This window comes from Rhinatrema bivittatum, chromosome 15 (assembly GCF_901001135.1).
Source record: "Rhinatrema bivittatum chromosome 15, aRhiBiv1.1, whole genome shotgun sequence".
Taxonomy (NCBI): domain Eukaryota; kingdom Metazoa; phylum Chordata; class Amphibia; order Gymnophiona; family Rhinatrematidae; genus Rhinatrema; species Rhinatrema bivittatum.
In genome coordinates, this window is record NC_042629.1 from 63715337 (window position 1) to 63737178 (window position 21842).

Here is a 21842-nt window from a genome sequence, read left to right on the forward strand (position 1 = left end):
TTCAAACCACCCCCAACACCCAGCAGATGTTACAGGATTCATGAGGAAACACCGTTTTACAGAGAACGGGCTGGAAGCCTGGAACAGACTGCCAACATAGGTGGGAAGGAAGTAAAACAGCGGCGGGATTCGGACAATCATGGAGGACCTAGGGTCTGGCTTAGGTACAAATACAGCTGCCCATCGACCAGAAATCCAAATGTGGGGAGCCGACTAAATCTGTTTGCCTAATTAATGGCACAAGGACACAGCATGACCTCCTGCAGGCGGTCAAGCTTGTAAGGATACCAGCACAGAGGGTTACAGTAAGAGAAAGGAAGGGAGATAACCACAGCTAAAGCAACACTGGTGCAGCAACTGGGAAGACTGGGTGGGCCAAAAGGGTTTTATCGGGCATTCGTTGTTACATGTACATTTTTATAAAATAGGTAGAGAGAGTATGCATGTTCCTGCATTATAAACCTATGCACAGACTGAAACATGCATGCGGACTCCCGTCACATTGTTAATAAAATACTAGCGTAATTCTCTGGGCGCCCACTTACGCGTACGAGTGACATTCTATGGATAGTTTTCAAGGATGGGCTCGTTCATTCTATCATGGGGAACAACAATAAAATCAAACAAATTTCCTTACACGGTATTTTATTTTATGTGGTGGTGGAGGGCGAAATCTCAGACACCACAGCAGCGTCTATGGATGCAATTCAACGTGTAGGCAATACCAGGGTCCTAAGGAAGCTGGGGTCTATTGCCCCTACCAAGGACTATTCCTGCGATGATAAAGGGGAAGAGGGTGGAGCCTAAATTGATTTAAAAAAAAAATATTCCAGCAGCAGCAGCAAGCGATGCCAGGTCATGATGTTTGAACTTTGGACACCCCTATCCCTCCCACCGCTGTTATACATGATGGGGCAGGTTCAGATTGGGATGGAAGGAAGAAGATAAGCAAGACCAAAAAAAATAAGTGAGGAGAAACTAACACTACCAGGTAGCCCGCTGCTCTAACCATTAAGTTACTCCTCCACTCTGTGGTTAGAGCTACGACCCAGGGAAGCCAGGGCTCAAGTCCCACTGTGCTCCTTGTTACCCTCCGTGCGTGCCTCAGGGACCAACTTAGATTGTAAGCCCTGTGGGGATGGTACCTGAATGTGATCCGCTTTGAAGTGCCGAGAAGCGGAATATAAAAATCTAAATAAATAAATCTCATTTAAGGAAGACGATCACATCCAATGGCAGCTTGTTACTGAGCATGGACATCTGCCGTGCTGAACCAGACAAAAAGTCCATTAAGCCCAATCTCTCGTCTCCAACAGTGGCCAATCCGGGTCACAAGTTACCAGGCAGATCCCAAAAGGTAGATCCATCCCGATACAAAAACAGCACCTGTCCACCTGGCTAATAACTGTTTATGGGATTTTCCTCCAGGAACCTGTCCACACCTCCTTTTAAACCACGCTATGATAAACACCTTCACCACATCCTCCAGAAACAAGTTCCACAGCTTGATTGAGTGTTGAGTGAAAAAAATACTCTCTCGGGTTTTAAATCTGTTACCCCTTAGTTTCATGGACTGCCCCCTAGTCGTAGAACAATTTGAAAGGGTAAATAACCATCCTTCATCCACCTGTTCCACACTACTTGTGATTTTATAAACCTCTTATCATATCCTCTCTCAGAATCACTGCTTCTCCAAGCTGCAGAATCCTACTCTGTTTCATTTTGCTTCATAAGGGAGTCATTTCATAAACCTTTATAATTTTTGTTGCCCTTTTGGCACAATGAACATTCATTCTCAACTACGCAGGGATTTCTCCCCTTATTCTATTATCCCATCCCCAGACATACCTATTCTGGTTATTATATTTTTGATGATTTTTTATTGCTTATGATTTTATGCATTTTGTAATTTATTTTTGTTGTTTTTATTGATTGTAATTCACCTAGCATGATTGTTTCGTTATAGGCAAAATAAAAATATTTTTTAAATAAAATATAGTGATAGTCCTGGGCCAGGGGGTCATGCGCCAAGGCTCCTTCTAGAACCTGCAATCACAGGTTCTAAATCTGACCACCAGGTGTCGCCCTTAAACAACGACCACAACTCCCTCCCCTCACCAGGAGCTGTGAATGCAATCTTTGCGGCCTCCCCAGCAGACCCGGACAGCGGAAGACCAACCTGGGGTTGGAATCAGGCACAATGCATGTTTTAATCACGTCACGTGACAGAATTTTAAGCAATCCAAAAACTTAGTATTGAATAACTGTGTACAAACCCTGTGAAAGTATAGACCTCCTGAGCAAACTTGTGCAGCAAACTGGCCTTGGTAGAACTGGACAGGATGAGAACCACATTAATGTGTCCAGGCCGGAGACGAACCAGGTTACTGGCGTAGTTGACGTCTGTGAGTTCAGTCACTTCTACGAAGCCCTTCTTAGGAACTCTGCTGGGAGAGAAATTGTGAAACTGAGGGATGGCGGCTTAACGTAAAAATAAATAAATAAATATTCCGTCGCTATCCAGCAACAAGCAAAGGGTTTCACAATCTCATAGGAGCTAAAGAAAGTAGCTACCATTAAACAGGAGAGGAAACAGGAAGGAGGCCGGGGGGGGGGGGGGAGGAGAGGAGAGTACCAGCCCTGGGCGCCTCTCATGTAGGTCATTGACATGAAAGGGACGGGGGATACCAGACCTGGGCGTCTGTCATGTAGGTCATTGACATGAAAGGGGCGGGGGATACCAGACCTGGGCGTCTCTCGGGTGTAGGTCATTGACATGAAAGGGGTAACATAGAAACATAGAAACATAGAAATGACGGCAGAAGAAGACCAAACGGCCCATCCAGTCTGCCCAGCAAGCTTCACACATTTTTTCTCTCATACTTATCTGTTTCTTTTAGCTCTTGGTTCTATTTCCCTTCCTCCTCCACCATTAATGTAGAGAGCAGTGATGGAGCTGCATCCAAGTGAAATATCTAGCTTGATTAGTTAGGGGTAATAGGGGTAGTAACCGCTGCAATAAGCAAGCTACACCCATGCTTATTTGTTTTAACCCAGACTATGTTATACAGCCCTTATTGGTTGTTTTTCTTCTCCCCTGCCGTTGAAGCAGGGAGCTATGCTGGATATGCATCGAAAGTGAAGTATCAGGCACATTTGGTTTGGGGTAGTAACCGCCGTAACAAGCCAGCTACTCCCCGCTTTGTGAGTGTGAATCCTTTTTTCTTCTCCCCTGCCGTTGAAGCTATGCTGGATATGCGTGAAGTATCAGTTTTTCTTTTCCCCTGCCGTTGAAGCAGAGAGCTATGCTGGATATGCGTGAAGTATCAGTGGGGTATCGTGATATGCTGGATATGCGTGAAGTATCAGTGGGGTGGGGGATACCAGCCCTGGGCGCCTCTCATGTAGGTCATTGACATGAAAGGGGCGGGGGATATCAGACCTGGGCGTCTGTCATGTAGGTCATTGACATGAAAGGGGCGGGGGATATCAGACCTGGGTGTCTGTCATGTAGGTCATTGACATGAAAGGGACGGGGGATACCAGCCCTGGGCGCCTCTCATGTAGGTCATTGACATGAAAGGGGCGGGGGATACCAGACCTGGGCGTCTCTCGGGTGTAGGTCATTGACATGAAAGGGGCGGGGGATACCAGCCCTGGGCGTCTCTCGGGTGTAGGTCATTGACATGAAAGGGGTGGGGGATACCAGACCTGGGCGTCTCTCATGTAGGTCATTGACATGAAAGGGACGGGGGATACCAGACCTGGGCGTCTCTCATGTAGGTCATTGACATGAAAGGGGCGGGGGATACCAGACCTGGGCGTCTCTCGGGTGTAGGTTGTTTCACTGGGCTTTTCATCCTTTTCTGTCGTCTCTTCTTTATCTTGAGAATTTGTCTCCCTCTCATCGCCAGAGTCACTGAAAGCAAAAAAAACCAACAAAGGCATATTGAGAACTTGGAATCTGGACTCCGAGAAACCTACCATGAAAAAAAGTTAATATTTCACCATTTAAGGTTACCTGAACGCTTGAACGATAACCGTCCCAAAGAGGATAAAGAGCGCAGAAAAAATCAGGGATAGAAGGGGCATCATTTCTCGCCTGAAAGAGATGAGGTGCAATGTCCGATCAATTAACATTACAGCAGGAGCAGCTCCAGGGTTAGTGGGGTGCCAATCGCTCTCAGCGCCCGCATTTCTTTCCTGCAGTCCCTTGGATGCTGCATGAGCTCCTCCATGGCCGCTGAGTCGGCTCGTACACGCAGCTGCTCAAGATGCACGTAGGCACCAGAGCGACTTTCCTAGCAGGCGGAGCAGCTTGTGAAATTATGTTCAGAAGGGGCCGGGGGAAATCAAGGGTAAAAGTGCTGTGCTGTCTGGTTATTTTAGAGAGCACAGTAAATCTGATATATGCACATGAAACATGATTCACAATGTCATATGAGCACAGAAAGATGGAAGTGGCTCGCATGACTGGGACCCTGTTCCATACTGCAAGTATCTGGGAGGTGTCTCTCATATTTTGGGCTCAGATTAGCAGAAAACCATGCAGTTCTCTCTCTTGGATAAGTACTTTATTTTGCTGAAAAACCAGCATTCACTCCAAGAAGGCTTTTACTACAGAAGACTAAATGCAAAAAATTGAGACGCACCAGTTGTTATGAAGCAAACCATCCCAGCAATCCGACCAGTATTCTAAGGCCGTGTAGATCCAGCGGAGAAAGAAGACCTGTTGGTAAGATAAACCCGTATGTTGAAGTGCATCCAGCATGACACATTACTATGACTACAAGGCACATCCTCGCCACACAGCAACCATTCTGCCATTGCACTATAAGATGCGGCCCCTAGATCCACATCTCCTTGGAATGCCAAATTGCACAGGAACGGGGTCCTGATGCACACCAGCTGCCTCAGCAGGGCGAGGCTTTTGTTTTCTGGTAGGCTGCCAGATTTCCGACCATGAAAAGCAGCGACACTGCAAACGCTAAGCACCTGTGGTGGCCGACAGCATGAGCACTTTTATTCCTTTATCTGTTCACTACTGACAAAGTCAGTTACACGAAATTATTTGGAAACTAAGTCGGTGCAATCTACTCTACTCAGCAGGTGCCCAGCTTTGGTCCCCTTTAAACAGGGGCTGGAATTTCCCAGTTCGTGTCAGAGGTCAGAGCCACGAGCCACGCGCCACGCGCTGCCGCTGTTCGGAATCCTGGTCCCTGGTAGGACTGGAACGGTTTTGTTCCTTGTAGGGAAAGGATGGAGAGATGGGGGCTGATAATGTGGCTCTTACGATTAAATCTAGTGCCCAAGCTAAGAAATCCATGGAGAGTACTTCGGAAACAGCTGCACTACTCACTCCACTACAAGAGAGCCAGTCCTGGTGACAGAGAATAAGCGGCATGGAGGTGCAACGCATGATGGGAAACTGGGTGGAAAAAGGGAACAGGAAAGAGGAAAATAGCCCAACACACACCAACAGGGAAAGCCGGCCTGGCTTAGTCGGGAGAGGACAGGCAGCCTGTGACCTGCAAAGAGCAGAGGCAGCAGAGTCAAGGCGTGCTGAGCATCACCCTGCCTCTCTACGGATGCAGCGTTGGCACGCATATCCCCCTCCCCCCCCCTCGGCAAACTTACAGGCGCCAACTCGTCATTCAAGTCCAGCAGCACTGCTTCTGATGACAGCAGACCGGGGTCCTTCCTTAACTGGTCCAGGTGATCTAAGAGAACAAATTTGTTTTGTTCGCTTCCACTCCAGACGTCAGGCAGGGCTTTATAGACCACTCTTCCTGCAGAGTTTCGCCGCTCCAAAATCACCACCTGCCCAAAAATCAAGGACATCAGAACTTAGTGCCAGAGCAGATGATGGCAGAAAAAGATCAATCACCCAACCAGTCTGCCCAGTCATCCCTGTCCACACTGCCATAAGGCATGACCCTCTACAGGTTAACACTCTTTACTGAAGGCAGAAGACAACGAAACCTCGCTTTGTATTCCACCCTCTGGGGTAGATGTGCATGCAAGAGATCCCATTTAGTTCATGCCCAGCACCCTTCTTTTCCCGTGTCCCAACCTCAAAGCTTTGCAATAAGCTGCAGGTCACCAGATCCCTACTCCAGTTTTAAATCTGTTCAGAAGGAGCAAATTAGTAAATAACGATGACGTGACAACATGTTTAATGGTAGGAAAACTACAGTTTAGAAAAATGTCGTCACCAGTTTTGTAACTGTTTGGTCAATTATAATGGGCTACTGCAGATTTGATGTGTGGAACATCACTGATGGGGAAATCCCACTCGAAAGCAAATTTAACTGGAACACTTACCGCAGACTTCCCCCGGTATTTCTCCGTGTCGGCCAGTAATGCAGCACAAAACTCCCTCTGTCGCTCTTGAAAGATGTGCACAAACCTTACAGTGTCTTTAGTGTTGGCCAGAGCAAAGGACAAGAAGTTCTCATAGGTTTTTGCAAATTTCTCTCCTTCCCCAGCCAGTAAGATCACACAAAACCTGCAAGACAGAAAAACAATGGTCTTTTTCCAATCTTCAACCACATCTAGGGAGAGAAAACAAAAAGCATAGAGCAGAAGTTTTTATCCCCATGTTGTAGTCTTGAGGTTGGAAAACAAACAAACACACACACACACTTTTACTTCACCTCTGCTCAGCATCGTCATGAGGACTGGCCTATATATAATTCATCGATTCTTGAATACCGATTCAAGAGTACATGCAGAAACCAAACATTGCATCCAGAACTTGGCACTGCTGGATGTGCGAACTGTGCAACTGCACAGGGCGCACACCCAGAGGGCGGCAGCCCTATGACATCGTCGTGAAGATACCGCCTACAGCTCCCATAGCTGCTGTGCAGGAGGCTGCCCTAAGTCGATGGAGCGGAGCAGGAGCAGCAGTGCAGAATGCCAGCAAGCTCTTTTCTTCCATGGTTCTGAGCAGTGGCCACGTTCCCATCTCTGCTTTGCACGGCACTAACTTATCTTTCAGACCTGCATCCACCCCAACAAATCTACCAGCACTCCAATTGATCATCGTGACAGGGAAACAAAATCAATTTGTTTGCAATTAAAAGTAATTACACTTTACTAAGTCCGTTAAATAATAAAATAAGAAAACCAAAAAGCTATCCTCCAGTGCAAGTCGTAGAGGCAAGCAAGCTTCACAGTCTCTGCTTTCTCAAAGAATGGCAAGGAGCCGCTTCCTAAACAGAACTGATATTCAGTCCCTTTCATATAGGGAAAGGCTAAAGATCTAGAAAGGACAGATATCCCAAAGCACGGTAAAGTGAATGGCCCTGCTATGTCCCTAAGGACATTTACCAGGCGAAGCCCTACAGGCAGCCAGCATTTACAGTTTATGGCCCTACAGGCTAAAATGGCTCTCAGTGAAGGGGCTCGATGCCCCCCAAGAGAATGGTGCAGGAAGTGACCAGTATGGTCTCCAAGGGTACAGCTCTGGAGAGAGCCATACGTCTCCTGGTAGCAGATAGCAGGTAGGAGAGAGAGAGAGGAGGAGAAGGCAGTGGCTGGGATGAGCTGGGAGTCTCACTTCCTTTGCCGATGGGACTTCCTGACAGGACACAGCTCTTGGAACAGCTTCTGATGGGTGAGTCTTGCCACCAGCAGGAACTTATTGTTGGAAATGAAGTCATCGATGATCTGCTTTTTCATACTTCTTGCCTGGACAGAAAGAAATAAAATAGATTGAGCACTATAAAAATCTCTCATCCTAAGGGCTTGATAGCATCACTTTTTCTTTTGTGCACAATTCAGAAAGCCTGCATCACACATTAAACAGCAATATTTTAAACTTTTCTTCACACTGCGACCATGGGACAGTGTTCTGTTCCCCACCCAGATCTCGATCTCAGCCACAGTTACATCTCCATGATGAGCAGGATTATTGCTCATTTTATAACATTTGTTTATTGAAAAATGTTAACATTAACATACAATAACATAAATATTCAATTATACACCAGACAACCTATCTTTAAAACATGCCCAGCTGCTAATATTTCCCAGTATCAGATCCCAGGATAGTATTGTTGCAGGCAGGCACAAGCAAGAACATTTACAGACAGATTTTAAAAGTCAAAATGGTGAACGCTTCAGAACTGATAAAAATAGCACACACAATAAACCTTGGGAGATCTCTTTTCTACCAACCTGCCTGCTCCTAATTGTATCTGTTCTTTTTTTTTTTTTTTTTTAAATTGAAACATATGTGTTTACCAAGAAGGCAAATGTCAAAGTCACTAACAAAGGCAAACAGCAATTTATCGAGGTAAACTGGCTGCCGAAACCTGCCCTCCCTCAGTCATCCTGAAGGCACCCGTCAGAGTCCATAATGCGCATGCTTTGAGCTTCATTCGAGGGAGATGCTCTAGAAAGCGTGCAGTGGGCAGGACTGCTGGAAAATAAACGCACACAGATCGGGTTTTCAAGTTTACCCACGGTTTTGTTCCTCCATGGAAAGTCTGCCTGCACAAAACGCAGGTGCAAAAGACCCAGGGTAAAATGTTTCAAAGGGAAATCAGGCACGAACTTTCACTTTCAAAATCTGGCGCAGACAGAAAGTACTCGTGGCTTTTGCACACACAAAGGAGTCCAATGCCAAGCGAACAGAATTTGTTTCTTAAATGTAATTTGCACGAAGCAAATGTACTGGCAGGTCTCTCCCGTTTTGACCCTTATGAGAAACTCACTTCGGCACATTTGGCCCATGATGCATGGGGAACATCTTTCCACCATGAGATGTCAGAACAGGGTCCACAGACACCGTCGGGACGTGAGAGACCCCAGGCCTAAGACCCACACACGTTCAATTACCTGTACGACGTCGGCAGGTTTCTTGATGTGCTCCTTGAAGACGAGAATTGTGGGAGCGTACATATTTATGTTATATTGACTGCTCATCTGTTCGGTCTCCCTTAGCCCTAGATTCACATATCCGAATGATAAATAATCTTTATAGGCAAAGGCAGTCAACTGAAAGAAAGCAAAGAGGAGGTTTACATTCACACCCGACAATCATTGAGTTGTAAGTGGTCTTTTGATACCATGCAAGGGTTTCCCTGCCCGGCAAGATCACATCCAGAGGGCCACTGGATCCTTGCACCCGGCTCCCTAAAATAAGTGCCGGCCACTGAGCGACAGAGGAATTCTGCTGTCAGCTGTATCACTCCTTGGTCTAACAACCCATCTGTTCAAATAAGTGGCTGGAAAAATAGGGGCCCAGGTATTTGCATAAAATGTTTACTTTATTAATCAGGTTCACTTTAATTTTGAAAGATGTGATCTCGAGGTTACAGCAGAATTCTTGAGACCCTTGTGTTCATTGATTCTCCTTTGGATGCTGTTACTGATCGCAGATCCATGGCCAGCTCGGTTTACCTTGCTATGGCTCAATGTAATCTCTAACTGCATAGTCATATTATTGGGCCCTCTACTCCAGAAGCTGTGGTGCACCACCATTCAGCTCAGAGGTGGCTGCATGTTTGTTTCTTGGGAGCTGCTCTCAGCTTGACCACTGTGGAAGGCCATAACAACATAACTATGCAATCAAAGTACAATTACCTTTAGAGTAAAAAAAAATATCTACCCCAGAGAACAGATGGAGATTTTATTATCTCTTGCCATTAAAAATCTCACTTAACGGGAAAAAACAGTGATGCTTTTGAATTGAATGCATGGAATAATATTGTTTGTCTTGCTGTAACAGAACAAGCTGTAACAGAACAAAAATGTAATGGACTTTGCCACTTGTATGCAATTTGAAAACTGATGAGTTTATATCAGTAGCAAATCTGTAAGCGGTCCCTCTTTTACACAGTTTATACTCTTACAATGGTTATGTTAATTGTAATAAGTTAGATTAAAATTATGTACATTGTACATTTGTCTCAAGAAAAAAATGTGACGAATACATTCTGAACTTAAAAAAAGTTACAATTTCCTTTTTACTAGCAATATTTCATGCAACACTTAATACACAATCAGTAGACCATGGAGGGAACCCTTGTCCTTACTAGTGAGGTCACTTGAATACAGGACCATTGGTATAGTATCGCTTTACACTACAGTCTTCCTCATTTTTTTTTTATTTGAACCGTCAATACATCTCACTCACTATGATAAGAAAGTACAATACTCTGTTACCTTAGATTTATATTTCAATGATAAGGAAAATGAACTACTAGCGATTTGTTTAATAAAATTTGCTTTCTTTTTTTTTTTACAACTTTCAAAACAAAGGGATAAAGTCCCAGCATATCGGGATGTTAGTTGTTTGAGGTAAAAAGTAATTACTAAAGTTAATTTTTTAGCCAAACAGCGCACACCGGCAAAAATTAATTTGCTTTCTGGCTTATTTTGGGAGTGTACCACCTAGACACTGGTTGATGATTGCGATTTCTTTTTATAATCAGCTGTGACATCACCAGCAAACAAAATGAATCGCTTTGTGTTGGTTTTAAAAATAATCTTCCATGTTCAAGATCTGATCTAGTCTGACCGCAGTGTTACATTGCTCTGGCCTTGCACAGCCCAGAAGACTGCAGAATAAGGTGAAGGCAAGGCTCCTTAAGAAAGAGAAGTATAAAAGGTGCCTTGGGATCCTGTCAGGATGAAAGACTGCTTAAAAAGAAAAACAAAAAAAAAACCTTGATCATATAACCTCCAATAGCAGAAAAGAGGAATGCGTCCCAGCAGCAAACAATACAAAAAGGCTGTAATACTACTACAGATTTATTTTCCTCAGCTAGGCTGATTCTCCAGTAACCGAGACAACCAAAAAATATTGCTTTTAATGTGAAGCAACCTAACCTGCAAGTGGGCAGGAAAAACCTTACAAATGCCATGTTCTGGTGGGGATCAATTGTCTAATTCAGATCCTGTGAGCAACGGACATCGCTAAAAGCAAGTCTGATGGTTCATACAGGAAGGAGAGCGGGAGAGGGGGGTTCCCGTCTTCAGGTCGAAATTAAGTTGTTCATCATCCGCAGAACATTAGATGGTGTTCTCTTAGGGGCTCATTTTCAAAACGATCTGTACGCGTAAAACTGGGTTTTACACATTTATTTATTTATTTATTTATAGATTTTTCTATACCGGGGTACGTAAATAACATCACCTCGGTTTACATTCAAACAGTAATTCAGCACTGCGCTTTACAATATAACATGGTAACTGAACGAATACAATATAGTATATAACATGTAAATTATATTGTTGTAATTTTCAAAAACTATGTTCTTGAACTTTCAGTAAGTTTTATGCACGTAAATGGGCTTTTGAATATTGCTATGACATATGCTACTTTTATGCTCGTAAATCCTCTTGAAAGTTACCCCATTAATGTTTTGCTGCGTGCAGAAGACTGGTTTTACTGAACAAAGAGCCTGCAGATGGCTCTCAAGCCAGCACAGTACAAGGTGAATCTGCACCCAGAAAGCAGCAACCAAGAGACTCCAGCGCGTACAGAATCTAAACATCATCACCACCCGCTCTTTTCCCAGAGGAACAATGTGTTAGAGAGAGACAGAGAGCACGCACGTGTGCGCCTGCATTTAGAGCACCAGCTCAGACAGATTCTCTGGTAGCCACTATGGAACAAAGCAGGGCTGTTGCAACACAGGGATCCCTTTTAAGCTAGGATTCCTTGAACAACAAAGGTTTGGCACTATTTATTGCCTACTAAAATTATGAAGTTTATATATCATAGCTGTGGAATACTCATTCAGATGTTTGTTCATATTCCTCCAGGGTGGGGTGGGTGAGGGTTTATAAAAATTGAAAAAATTGTTTTCGGCTAGACATGGGGCTAGAAAATGACAACTAGCTGTCATGTTTTATGTGATGTATTCTTATCTTTTTTTTCTCAATAAAATGTATTTGAACATAAGTTGGAAAATAAAATTCTTTACATTTTTTTTCTTTTTCTTTGACATGCATCCCTATTGACACTAGGTGGCAGCAGAACAGATGTGGCAGATGGCCCCAGGGTATTATGGGTAATGCATCATAGGCATCTGGAAAAAGCATCCCATGGTGCAATGGGGCCAAATCGTCTCCCGCAAGTGGGTTGGATGTTCTCCCACCTGTGACGTCATGGGAAAAAAATAAAATGTCTTGGGGGCATTCTTTTTTAAATTTCTAAATGAAAGGGAATGGCAATAGCCATGCTTTGAGCAGATTTCTTTAACCCCTTTCTTCCCTAGTTCAATCCCCTGCACTGCCACCTCTGAAAAATTAATAGGAAATGTAGTGAGAAACAGAAAAGGAAGCTTGGGATGAACTTACAACCTTCCTCGCTAAGAAGGTTCCTAGCCTCAGAGGCTGACCCTAAACAAATAACCAGAGCATTTACCTTGTACAGCAGTGGCACCAGTGGCATCTGATCGAATAGCAGCACATGGGGTTTGTTCTCCTGCTGCCAGCCAGACAGGAAACGGATATAATTTTTATCCGTGATCTTTAAATATGAAAAAAAAAAAAAAGTTTTAAATACCCTCATTTTTTTTTATGTTATAAGCTAATAAATAATAAATGCCATCACAAGCCTTCAGCATATATTACTACAAGCTCTCACATACCTTCTCTATGATATTTCCAGGGATAAGACCCTCCACAAAGTGTCGCAGATTTTCCCGAATGACGGCGTTGTGAAAGAAGGAGATTTTGCCGTTTATCACGCCTAGGATCGAGGGTGTGCTGTGAGCCCCCAGGTGATGAGCCAGGCGGCGCTCATAACCAGCATGGACGACCCCAATCCCGACCCCTGAAACGAGAACAAGGGGCAGCGTCACTGAGGGAGCCATCATGTCGGAGACAGTTGAGACCCATCAGCAATTCCAACAAAACGCACAACAAGCCATAACGAAAGGGGAGACTGGTAGCACGCTTGGAGGGAAGGAAACGAATGGCAACAGTCAGCACAGACTGGAAAGCAACATGAGTTCAAGAATATTATCAGCAAAATTGATCTGGGGAAAAATGATATGTTATTTGGATTTACTAAAGTCTAGACAGTATTCATTCAAAGATTGATTTTAAAATGAAGGAAGAAGGGGCTTCAGAATAATTCTTATGAGTGGATGAAAAACTGGCTAGCGGGGAAAGCACCACCGGGTCCTAACGACTGGCACAGGAATTTGAACCACCTTTAAATCAATGCTTTTATCAATGAACCAGAGAGACCAAAACAGAATTACTGTCATTTTTGCAGATCACACCAAACTTGTGTCACACTACAAACACAAATGAAGGCTTTAGAGATTTTACACACGGAAACTGAATCTTAGGCAAATGAGCAAGAGAAGCAGCCACTGAGATTTTATGTGGGGGGAAAAAGAAGAGGCAGCTGCAATATACTCTGAACACATTAAAACACAAAGCAATACAAAGAAATACTTTGGCATGTTTGGTATTCAATGAAAGGGGTGGAAGCAAAACAGATATCAGAATTTATGAGACGCACAGAAGATCCTTAGCTGCCGAGAAAGTAAAGCCACAGATCAAGAAGCGTCTGCGGCATTACAAGAAAGGAAAACAGGCGGACCAGATGGGCCTTGTGATCCGCAAGTGCCATGATATTTTCTTTTTCTGCTTACGTGAACCCCGAGCAGGAAAATCTTTGCTTACCGAGTCCCTCCAGCTCCTGCACAACCTCCTTCCAGACAGGCTCGATGTGGATGCAGCTGAAACACCAATCCGAAGTAATCTTGATGAGGTACGGCTTGTGGAAGCTGTCTGGCACCACCTCATTAATGTAATGGGAGAAATGCAGCAGGTATTTCTCGTCGGTGGAGTCTCTCTTTTCCGAGTTAAAGGGGAAGTGAAAGAAAGATTCATCGAAGTAAAAGTTCTCGTGGAAATGGCGAAAGGGGTGGTGTTGCTGCTGAGGGTACCCCTGGTTCTCCCCCATGTCTCCATATCGGTCAAAGTTGGATCTTTTCTCTTCATTGGAAAGGATCTGAGAGTAAAAGATTAAGTTGCAAATCAGTAACAGAGAGTGGGAGGGAATCTGGGGGCAGGCTCACTCCCATCAGCTTATGTCAAATATTCTTTTATATTGATGCTTTTCCAGCAAACTCAAAATACCTTGGATGAAGGAACCACACAGAAATAAAAGGAAAATGCAGCACAGACACACAAACTAAAGATCTGTGCACACATCTACACGCAAACCGCCCAAGACTGGATGTGCAGCAAACAAGGCTTTCCGCTAACCTGGGATGTGTGGATCTGCACATTTCACCACAGATCACAGGCTCAGCCACTTCTAGTTTTTATGGCTGAAGGGATTGCAGAGAAACGTGATCCATCCCAGGCCAATCGCACCACAGAACCAGGCGATCTTTGTCACGCAATGATGGTACAAGCGTGGTTAAGTGCCATGAATCCGCATTATTCAGAAAGAAAATCACAGCATGCAAAACGTAAGACAGACACGTGACATATGGCAGACAGAAATACAGCCTGGAACATTTGCAAACAGAGGTTGCTGAAATACCTCATATGCTTTGCTGACTTGTATAAACTTATCTTCAGCCCCTGGGTTCTTATTTTTATCTGGATGCCTGAAATACAGAGGAACAAAGATGGCAAAAATCATCACTATTTATTTTAATGGTCTGCAATAGGGCATAGGTTTTTCGGAAACTCACTATCCAGTGACTGGAAGCTGCTTTTTAATAGCTGTGGCAGTCCTTATTCTCCTAAAATAACTCTCAGAAGGGAAAGGCGACATCTAATCTCAGCTCTCACTGAGGAAACCTTGTTCTGTCAGGCAGAATTAGTTAGGACAGAGTAATTAAGAGCCAAACTACAGGGTTCAATGTGTCCAATGTATGACTGCCTTCTTGTACGATACCTTGCCCACAATATTATGATTACATATATTAGGCACCCCACGTACATGCTCTCTTGGCAGTTTGTTTTTTGGATTGACATTTTTGTTTCAAACGGGCTTTTTGTTGATGAAGGTCTGCATTTGCTGAGGTGGGTCGCTTTGGAGTCCAGTTTACATCTGCTGCTTTAAACGTTTAAGGTAATTTTATGTGGTCCATTTGTTTGGAATGTTATTTTTTTTTTGTCTTATTTTTAAATTAAAATGATGCATCTTTTATTCTGTGTGCCACTCAAGGCCTTGTGTATTAAGCAGCCTAAATAAATTCCATGTATGCGTATCTTGCTGATAATTCACAGGTGTACACAGCACTAGGCAAGGTCATTTCGGTGATCCTCTATTCTATACAATTCTGAGATGTGCAAAAATTAGGCACAGGAGTAAACCTCCATCAGAAGGAGCAGGGATTTGCAGCATGAGGAAAAAATGTCATTGGACAAATACAGCATCTTGTAAAAGTCTTCACCCCCTTGCACATTTTTTCACATTCTGCTGTCTAAAAAATACAAATCAAAATGCATTAAAGTTGGAGTTGGTTTCACTGATCTATACAACATACGCTACACTCTCATTGTGAAATGTTAATTTTTCCAGGTTGGGTAAAGGACGTGGGGTGAAGGGGTGGCCTGAGTGATGGGTTAAGCTTGGAAATTGTATGCTCATCTGCCTAGAACGGTAAAGAACTAAAGGAGAAAAATCACAAAAATGGATTTTGTTTAAGTGATTGAGCTTGAACAGTTCACAGGTGAAATATATCCTTAGCTAGAGCAGTGTAGATGGGAAATATCTAGAAAACTGTGTATTGGTCCAATTGCTCCTTACTGCTGTCATCTTCTCTGTTATTATGTTTTGTTTTTTTAAATAGCACAGAATAAAAACGGAGACAATTCTCAATGTGGCCCTTAAAAATAAAATGACAATAGAAAGTAAAGTTCAGGATGATTCTTTCAGGAGCCAATATCAGCAGCTTAATAGGATCTGGGCATAGCCAAGCAATGTGGCAGCTATGGCTAAGTGAAAAAGTATTGCCCCCTTCTATCTCCCCTTTCACCCCACACCAACATCCCCCTTCCCTGCTCAGCCTTCCCACCCCCTAGACACCACCACTACATCCCCCTCTTTGTTCCTTCTTCTGCCCATTCTTGCCGTCACTCCCACCATTACCCCCCTCTCTGTCCCCTTTCCAAATGTTCAGATAAACCCTGAAATGGAAAGCCCAAGAGGCCAGACTCTGCATGCAGTGATTATTTATTTTCACTTTAATGACCGGAATATTTGTTTTTACACCTTTGCTGTCGGGTCATTCCATTGTTCCAAATGAGCTAGTCCTGGTCTCTTTTCTGCTTTTCTAGGGTCTCCTGTACATTTTCTGTTTCTTCTCTCTCTCCATCTTCTTCACTTCCTCCTCTATATCCGTCTCTGACATTCCTTTCATTTTTCATCTCATTGTGCTCCATTTCTCCCTTTTCTGCCTCTTTCTTGTTCTCTATCCACCCAGATTTCATCCTTCCTCCCCTTTTCATCCTCCAGTTCCTCTCATCCCTTCACTTTCACCCATCTTTCATTCTCTCCACCACCACCCTCTGCCTAGCATCCCCCCTTTTCTCTCTCCCCACATCTTTCCTCTTCAGCATGTAGCCCCTTCATTCTTCTCCTCCCAGCATCTCTTCTCTGCCAGCCTTACCCTCCCCTTCTCCCTCCTGCCCAGCATCTCTTCCCAGCCTGGGTCCTCTTCCTCCCCCATGATCCACAACTCCCGGTCTGCAGCAGAACCAGAAGAAACAAAACAGGAAGTAGGGTTGGGGCTTTGGAGCCCCTGCAGCAACCCCGCTTCCTTCCTCCGCACCAGCTTTTTCAGGAATCAGTCCGGGAAGGAAAAGGAGAATGGGGGTCTCTTTTCAGACTTGTGCCCCCTCCCAATCCCCATTTCCTCACCCTCCCAGGCTTGACCTCCTGCGGTACAACAGCCCCAGGTACAATGGAGCAGCAGCCCATCTTCGAGTCAACCCTGTTGCTTCCCTCCGCATCAGGCCTCATTGGCCCACAGCAACTGCCTCTCTCCCTTTGCATCTGTAGGGCCAGACGCTCCTGCCTCCCTCTGCATCTGACCTCGTTGGCCCACCACCACCACTATCTACCTCCTCTAGTAACTATCTATAGGGCCAGACGCCACTGCCTCCCTCTGCATCTGACCTCGTTGGCCCACTACCACCACTATCTTTGGGGCCAGACGCCACTGCCTCTCTCCTCCTGCACCTGTGTGGCCCAACAGTGCTTCCTCCTTCTGGGCAGCCCAATGCAGGTGCTTCCCTCCTCTTCCAGCTATGCTTTTTAGGTCAGCAGTGGCAGCAGGGCTTTTTTTCATCAGTTTAGACAAGTTGCTGGAAGAAAAGTTGCTATATCATCTGTAGTCTCCGGTACCCATAGACTGTAAATTCTTTGAGGAAGGGGCTTACCGTAGCTGAATTCTAAAAATGCTGTAAGCTGCTAAGTCCATAAACCATTATTAGCCATGTAGAAAGGAAAGCCACTGATTACCCCTGCTAAACAGCAAGAAAGAGTGGACCTATTCCTTGGGATCCTACCGTTATCTGGATTGGCCGCTGTTGGTAACAGGATGCTGGGCTTGATGGACCTTTGGTCTTATCCAGTATGGCATTTCTTATGTTCTTATCTATGCATAAACTTCTAACCTTGGTTTTTCTTACCTGAAATTACTTATCTGATCATTTCTACTGTAGCATGACCAAAGTCATTTATTTAACCATTTTTATATACCGAAACTTTCGTAATAACTTCAAGTCTGTTTACAATTTTCTAAAACAAAACAATAAAATCAAGTAAAGCAAAATTAAAACATAATATACATTGCCCAAAAATAAAATGCAATATAAAATAACCACCTTTCAAAATTACAAGTTACAATGGTATTAAATAAACTAAAAACAATTCCAAGTAAAATAAACACTACCATGGACTAATTCCATGGTTATAAAATAAAAGTAAACAGGGAGAATAACTATACTCTCGAATTTAGCTTGTTTGAATGTATGTATGCCTGTTCAAATAGCCACGTCTTCAGGAGTTTTTTAAATGTGTGTGTATTTGCCTCAAGCCGAATGTCGAGGGGGGGCGAATTCCAGAGTGCTGGTCCTGCCAGTGATAACGTTCTTTCTCTGACTGAGTTCAAATGGGCTAATTTTGGTTATGGAATGGATAATAAAGCTTTTCCTAAAGACCTGAGGTTACATTGAGGAGTATGGATGTGAAGGGATGCGTTTAACCATTCTGCATTATTGCCATAAACCGATTTGTGAATTAAAGACAGACATTTATATTGGATCCGGAATTGTATAGGTAACCAAAATTGTATAGGTAACCAAAATCACCAATATCTCAAAATCATCCAAAATATATCCTATATTAAACTCCCCTTATTATTCTACAAGTAGAGATGGTGACAGTATTTCTTAAGGCACCTTTAAAACAGTTTCCCCCAGTGGTTACACTTACCATTCCCTAGCCAGTTTTTTATAAGCCTTTTTTATGTCTGCCTGGCTGGCTGTCCTGCTGACACCGAGGACTCTGTATGGATCAAAATCTGCTGCAGACAATATTTTCAGGACCAGAACCAGAACCAAAATAATTAAGAGTTGCCAGGAGAGTCGAAGCTTCTGTAGTTCCATATCTTGTTTCCAAAGCTGAAGAGATTAAACAAGGAGTAACGTAATCCCGAAATCTCACAATATACTTTCATAAATCTCTATGCCAAAATCTCAAAATGCAACTCTGTACAAAACACGTCTTTTATGACTCTTTATACATGCTCTTTTGGCCATTCATGAATGTGTTAAAGTGTAATTTGTCGGTAGACTGTGACACAATGATCAATGAAAAATAATAGCAACAGAAGATGTGAAGAAGTTTGTACATATCTGTGGCATGATAAACATCTTTTCCCATCCCATTTCTTCTTCTTTAAGGTGATTTTCTCTCTCACCACCAAATTGAACAAGACACTGCTATCTAGAATATCTTACGGTATTATCTTACGGTATAATCTTGACTATTTCTATTTTCATGGCTTTCTTTGTTTTGGCAAAACTACCAAGGGCACTGCTGCTAACAAAATGTTCTCATGCATACAAAATTCTAGTTTTCCATAACTGAGCAAGCAAAAAAGACAAGAATTCCAACTGGGTGCATGTACTTCTTTTAGGTTATTGTGGGATTTAGACAAGCAAAAGATGACAGCTGTCCTTCTTGTCAAATGATTTGCTTCCTCCTTCTCTACAGCTTTCAGTCTTTTGCCTTTGTGCTGGTTACACTCAAGGCATGGGGATGAGGGTGAGAGCCCAAGGCTTGTGTACATATATCTCTGCAGGCCTTAGCAGAAGAGCTAGCCAGCAAAACTTTGTACAGAAGTTTTATCTGCATGAATCCCAGAAATAAGGACTCTAATACTGCCGCTGTCTGCATATGCAAGCTCACACAAAAGGAAACAATGCTGTTACTTCTTATGAAAAGCAAAATTTTATACTCAAAAGTAAGGGACGCTACTGTGAGTAAACTTGGCAAAATTATCTCTAACAAAGCCACTTTTGTGTAATACTAGAGGAAACATCCTAAGTATAATCTCTACAGTTCCATCAGGTTTTTAAATGCACTTGAAATATCTTGGAGAGCAAAATGCCTGTCTTACCAATGTTAATAAGACCATAAAGAAATGTGTTCAATCTAGATACAACTTCCCTCTACCAAGTAGGCATCTTCTATTTGAAGGCTCCAACTCAGCCACACCTTTACTAATGACTGAACTTATCGAAAATCATAGACAATGGGGCAGATTTTCAAAGGAGTACGCGGGGGGGGGGGGGGGCGGGTTAGTTAGGGGAAAGAAAGGGAAGGTAGGGGGCACCAGAAAGAAAGTTCCCTCCGAGGCCGCTCCGATTTCGGAGCGGCCTCAGAGGGAACGGAGGCAGGCTGCACAGCTCGACGTGCGCAGGCTGCCGATTTTGCGCAGCCTTGCGTGCGCTGACCCCAGATTTTAAAAGATACGCGTGTATCTATTAAAATCCGGCGTACTCTTGTTTGCGCCAGGTGCGCAAACAAAAGTACGTGCGTGCTTTTTTAAAATCTGCCCCAATGTGTGCACTTTATGAAGGGTGGTCTTCTAGAATGAACCATAGCAAGATGACAACATGCTATGCTGAAAAAAGTGCCTAATGCAGACTTTGCTTACCTACACTACAAACAAAATATTTCACAGCTCAGCAGAACAATATCAGCAATATACGTGAAGAACTATGTTCAGTATCATTGTCAAGGTTTCTCAACACCATCCATTAAGGATACAAATCTAACGAAATGCTAGTTTACTGCACAAATATTTATTGTGGCGATCCTAAAAACTAGACTGGCTGCGGGGTCACCAGGACAAGTTCAGAAAACTCTGAGCATTAAAAACATCTTAAATTTAATCAAGATTTTTGTTTAAACCTTTGTTATAAATACAGTGAAGCTTTGCATGTACAAATAATATCCTGCAATAAAATTCGATTTTACCATTTAGAACTCATAACGGATAAAAATATAAAAATGTATTAACAAGAAAATGCTCATAACTTTTCAACATTTCTATTTTTCTTGTGAAATCACTACTCGTGAAATGCACTGGAAACTAAAGCCTTCCATGTATTCATAACACAGGATTAGCATGGGCAGCACAGGCTTCACCACAATGCCCTGTCAATGCACCTCAAACCATGCTCTAGATGAACCACTTCAGTGGGTCAGGCAGAAATGCTGTCACCACTGTTTGTGCAATCTTTCCCTTTTCTGCCAAGACCATAAACAATGGTGGCCATGTTCAGATGCTGGTTTTAAAGCATGGACACATTTTCACCAGGTGCTAGAACGAGACATCTCACTCCAGGTCTTCTTCTTTCACCCGGGTCACCAGATGTGAATGACCTTTGGTCACTCCCAACCTAACCCTGACATGAATCAGTGACCTCGAAATGAAAGGCTCCGAGAGCCTGTGCCGATCCCCTAAGTTATCCAAGTCCCTCGGTAATAAATCTATGCATCTCCTTACCTCCCTTCCAGCTCTCTTCCCTTCAGGTCTACCTGCTGAAGTACCTAGAAAGAAAATAAGAAGTACAAATGAAGTGGACCATATTGCCTGCCTCCCTTGTACAGATCCAGTGAACCCTTTCCCCAGAGTACCGACCCTAACTCTGAGGAAGGATAAAAGAAGTCCACCCCCAGCCCTCCACTCTGATGTGAGGTGGGCAAGCCAGGTTATTTGCAGATAACCAAAAACATAAGCTGTCTTCTACACCTTAGATTTGTATTCTCGCTGCACTTGTTACTTTTCTCTATTGTAACTGATTTCTTCTTGCAGCCTTCCTCGCATGTCCCCTCTTCCCTCTATCTCCGTGCGCCCCCTCTCCCCAGGCCAATTTATCGCTCTCTTCCTCCTCACCGTTCTTGCTTCCCCACCTCCATCGCCCGGGAAGGAGGGGGCAGCGAAGAAAGCAGGAACCGTTAACCCTCCGCCCCTACCAGGCCACCGGTCTCCTCCACCGCGAACCCCCTCAATGGCGGAGTTTCTTTCCTTCCTCCCTCCCCTCCCCTCCTCTCTTACCGGCCCGAGTTCCCCTCTCCCGCAGCTCCTCCCGGGATTGACAGTCTCGGTGCTCTTCTCGCGGGACTTGCCAACTTCCGCCAGCGGCGCGAGACTTGCGTCGTTAAGGACGGGAGCCCGCGCGGTCCAAACTTCCTCAGCCAGCGAAAGGGCGTGCAAGTCCAAGTCCACCCTACCCCCCCCCCCCCTTTTTTTTTTTTTTTTTTTTTTTTGTATTTGTTTCCAGGGGCCCCTCCTCCCCTCGGAGAAATCAGAACTACAAATCCA

At 44.0% G+C, this 21842-nt stretch overlaps 1 protein-coding gene across 4 annotated transcripts in view; it reads right to left on the reverse strand.

Annotated features, from left to right (window-relative positions):
- Window positions 1–21670, reverse strand: part of DNAJC16 (DnaJ heat shock protein family (Hsp40) member C16) — a 24855-nt gene extending 3185 nt beyond the window's left edge. Inside the window, exons 1-15 of one of the 4 annotated variants that reach the window (XM_029578755.1) lie at window positions 21576–21670; window positions 21024–21067; window positions 18440–18627; window positions 14531–14597; window positions 13660–13990; window positions 12612–12796; window positions 12386–12490; window positions 8848–9006; window positions 7565–7695; window positions 6325–6508; window positions 5638–5820; window positions 4653–4729; window positions 4022–4102; window positions 3818–3919; window positions 2277–2447 (exon numbers count right to left, since the gene is read on the reverse strand). In XM_029578755.1, the coding sequence (XP_029434615.1) occupies window positions 2277–2447; window positions 3818–3919; window positions 4022–4102; window positions 4653–4729; window positions 5638–5820; window positions 6325–6508; window positions 7565–7695; window positions 8848–9006; window positions 12386–12490; window positions 12612–12796; window positions 13660–13990; window positions 14531–14597; window positions 18440–18612 (1949 nt within the window). In that variant the 5' untranslated portion in view covers window positions 18613–18627; window positions 21024–21067; window positions 21576–21670. Of the gene's footprint in view, window positions 1–2276; window positions 2448–3817; window positions 3920–4021; window positions 4103–4652; window positions 4730–5637; window positions 5821–6324; window positions 6509–7564; window positions 7696–8847; window positions 9007–12385; window positions 12491–12611; window positions 12797–13659; window positions 13991–14530; window positions 14598–17634; window positions 17768–18439; window positions 18628–21023; window positions 21068–21413; window positions 21507–21575 lie in introns of those variants that run through there. The other 3 variants (XM_029578757.1, XM_029578756.1, XM_029578758.1) reach the window with 3 other exon arrangements.
- Window positions 21671–21842: the final 172 nt, after the last annotated feature.